Source organism: Ceratotherium simum, chromosome 7, assembly GCF_057802395.1.
Source record: "Ceratotherium simum simum isolate JZ-2026a chromosome 7, ASM5780239v1, whole genome shotgun sequence".
Taxonomy (NCBI): Eukaryota; Metazoa; Chordata; class Mammalia; order Perissodactyla; family Rhinocerotidae; genus Ceratotherium; species Ceratotherium simum.
In genome coordinates, this window is record NC_141906.1 from 24471545 (window position 1) to 24473016 (window position 1472).

At 44.8% G+C, this 1472-nt stretch overlaps 1 protein-coding gene across 1 annotated transcript; it reads right to left on the minus strand.

Annotated features, from left to right (window-relative positions):
• Positions 1 to 221: 221 nt before the first annotated feature.
• Positions 222 to 1169, minus strand: LOC101407375 (olfactory receptor 56A3-like). Its single transcript, XM_004418619.1, has one exon. It carries the CDS (start codon positions 1167 to 1169, stop codon positions 222 to 224), a length of 948 nt encoding a protein of 315 aa, XP_004418676.1.
• Positions 1170 to 1472: the final 303 nt, after the last annotated feature.

Consider the following 1472-nt stretch of genomic DNA (forward strand, 5'->3'; position numbering starts at 1 on the left):
CAGTGTGAGATTAATATCCTTAGTCTCTGCCAGGGTACTGTAGAGTGGTAAGAGATAGGATACGACTCTGGATGAGAGGGAAACCATATAGTTCATATCATCAGCATGTCCAGAGAGAAGATTAGGACTGTTTTTCTATCCCTCAGTCCCTGCCTTCCAATTCTGATTTTGAGTATTCTTGATCAAGATAAGCAAATCAAGAATACAATTGCTTTCTGCTGTCATCCACCCCTCTTTAGTAATTTCCAAACTCCCTGCTTAATCTCCTGGGTTCGTACTCCATAGACAATTGGGTTGAAGGCTGCAGGAATTACTTGGTGCAAGACATTAAGTAAGACGGGGATATCAGGGGAAACCTTTTTCTTGGCCATATGGGTGAAAACAAAAACCAGCAGGATAGTGTTGAAGAAGAGGATGAGAATGAAATGAGAGCCACATGTGCTAAGAGCTTTGGCAGCTGTCCCTTTTGCCTTGAGTCTAAGAACAGCTCGCAGGATGCAAGTGTAGGAGAAGAAGATGAGGATGAGGTCAGAGCCCAGAAGAGTCCAGGCTATAATTAACTGGTAGATTCTGTTAAGGGCAACGTTATCACAGGAGAGCTTGGACACAGAGAGGTTGGCACAGATACAGTTCTCAATGATGTTTTTTCCACAGTAATGGAGCCGAGCGGAGAGGATGGGCACAGGAGCAGTGAGAAATGTATTCCGGGCCAAGATGAAGACAACAGCCTTTGCCACAAATTGGTCAGTGATTATGGATGGATAGTGCAGAGGCTTGCATATGGCCACATAGCGGTCATAGGCCATAGCTAGGAAGGTGCATGATTCCATGGGCAGGAAGCTGTTCATAATGAACATCTGGAGGAAGCAGGTGGAGAAGCCGATGGGCCTGAGGTCAAACCAGAAGATGGCCAGGACCTTGGGGATGACAGTGAGGCAGAGCATCGTGTCCAGCAGGGAGAGAAGGCTGAGCAGGTAGTACTTGGGCTCATGCAGGGAGGCCTCCAGCCAGATGGTGATAAGGAGGGTGGCATTGGCCCCCACAGCCAGGAGGAAGAGGAGACTTAGGGGCAGGGACAGCCAGAGCTGCCAACTGGGGGACCTGACAAAACAATTCAGGAGAAACTCAGAGACTTCAATAGAGAGGGAACAATTGTTATAAGGCAGCATTGATAGTGACTTTAATGAAGTAGATATCTTTGGGTATCTGAAGAAGAGAGAAGCAGTTAATTCTACCATAGACTCTGATGACTATGTACTTAACTTAAAAGATCCATGAGGATAAGAACACAACCCCCCTCATTCACCCCACATCCCTTTGCCTAGCTCATTTTTTGACACATAAGAGGTGCTTAATAAATATTTGTTGAATGTATAAAATAATGTTTCCTCATTATTCTTTCGTCTGTGTTTCATCTTACATTTTCTCTTGGGTGAATTTATCTTTTCAGTTTATTTTCTTGGTTAATAGTC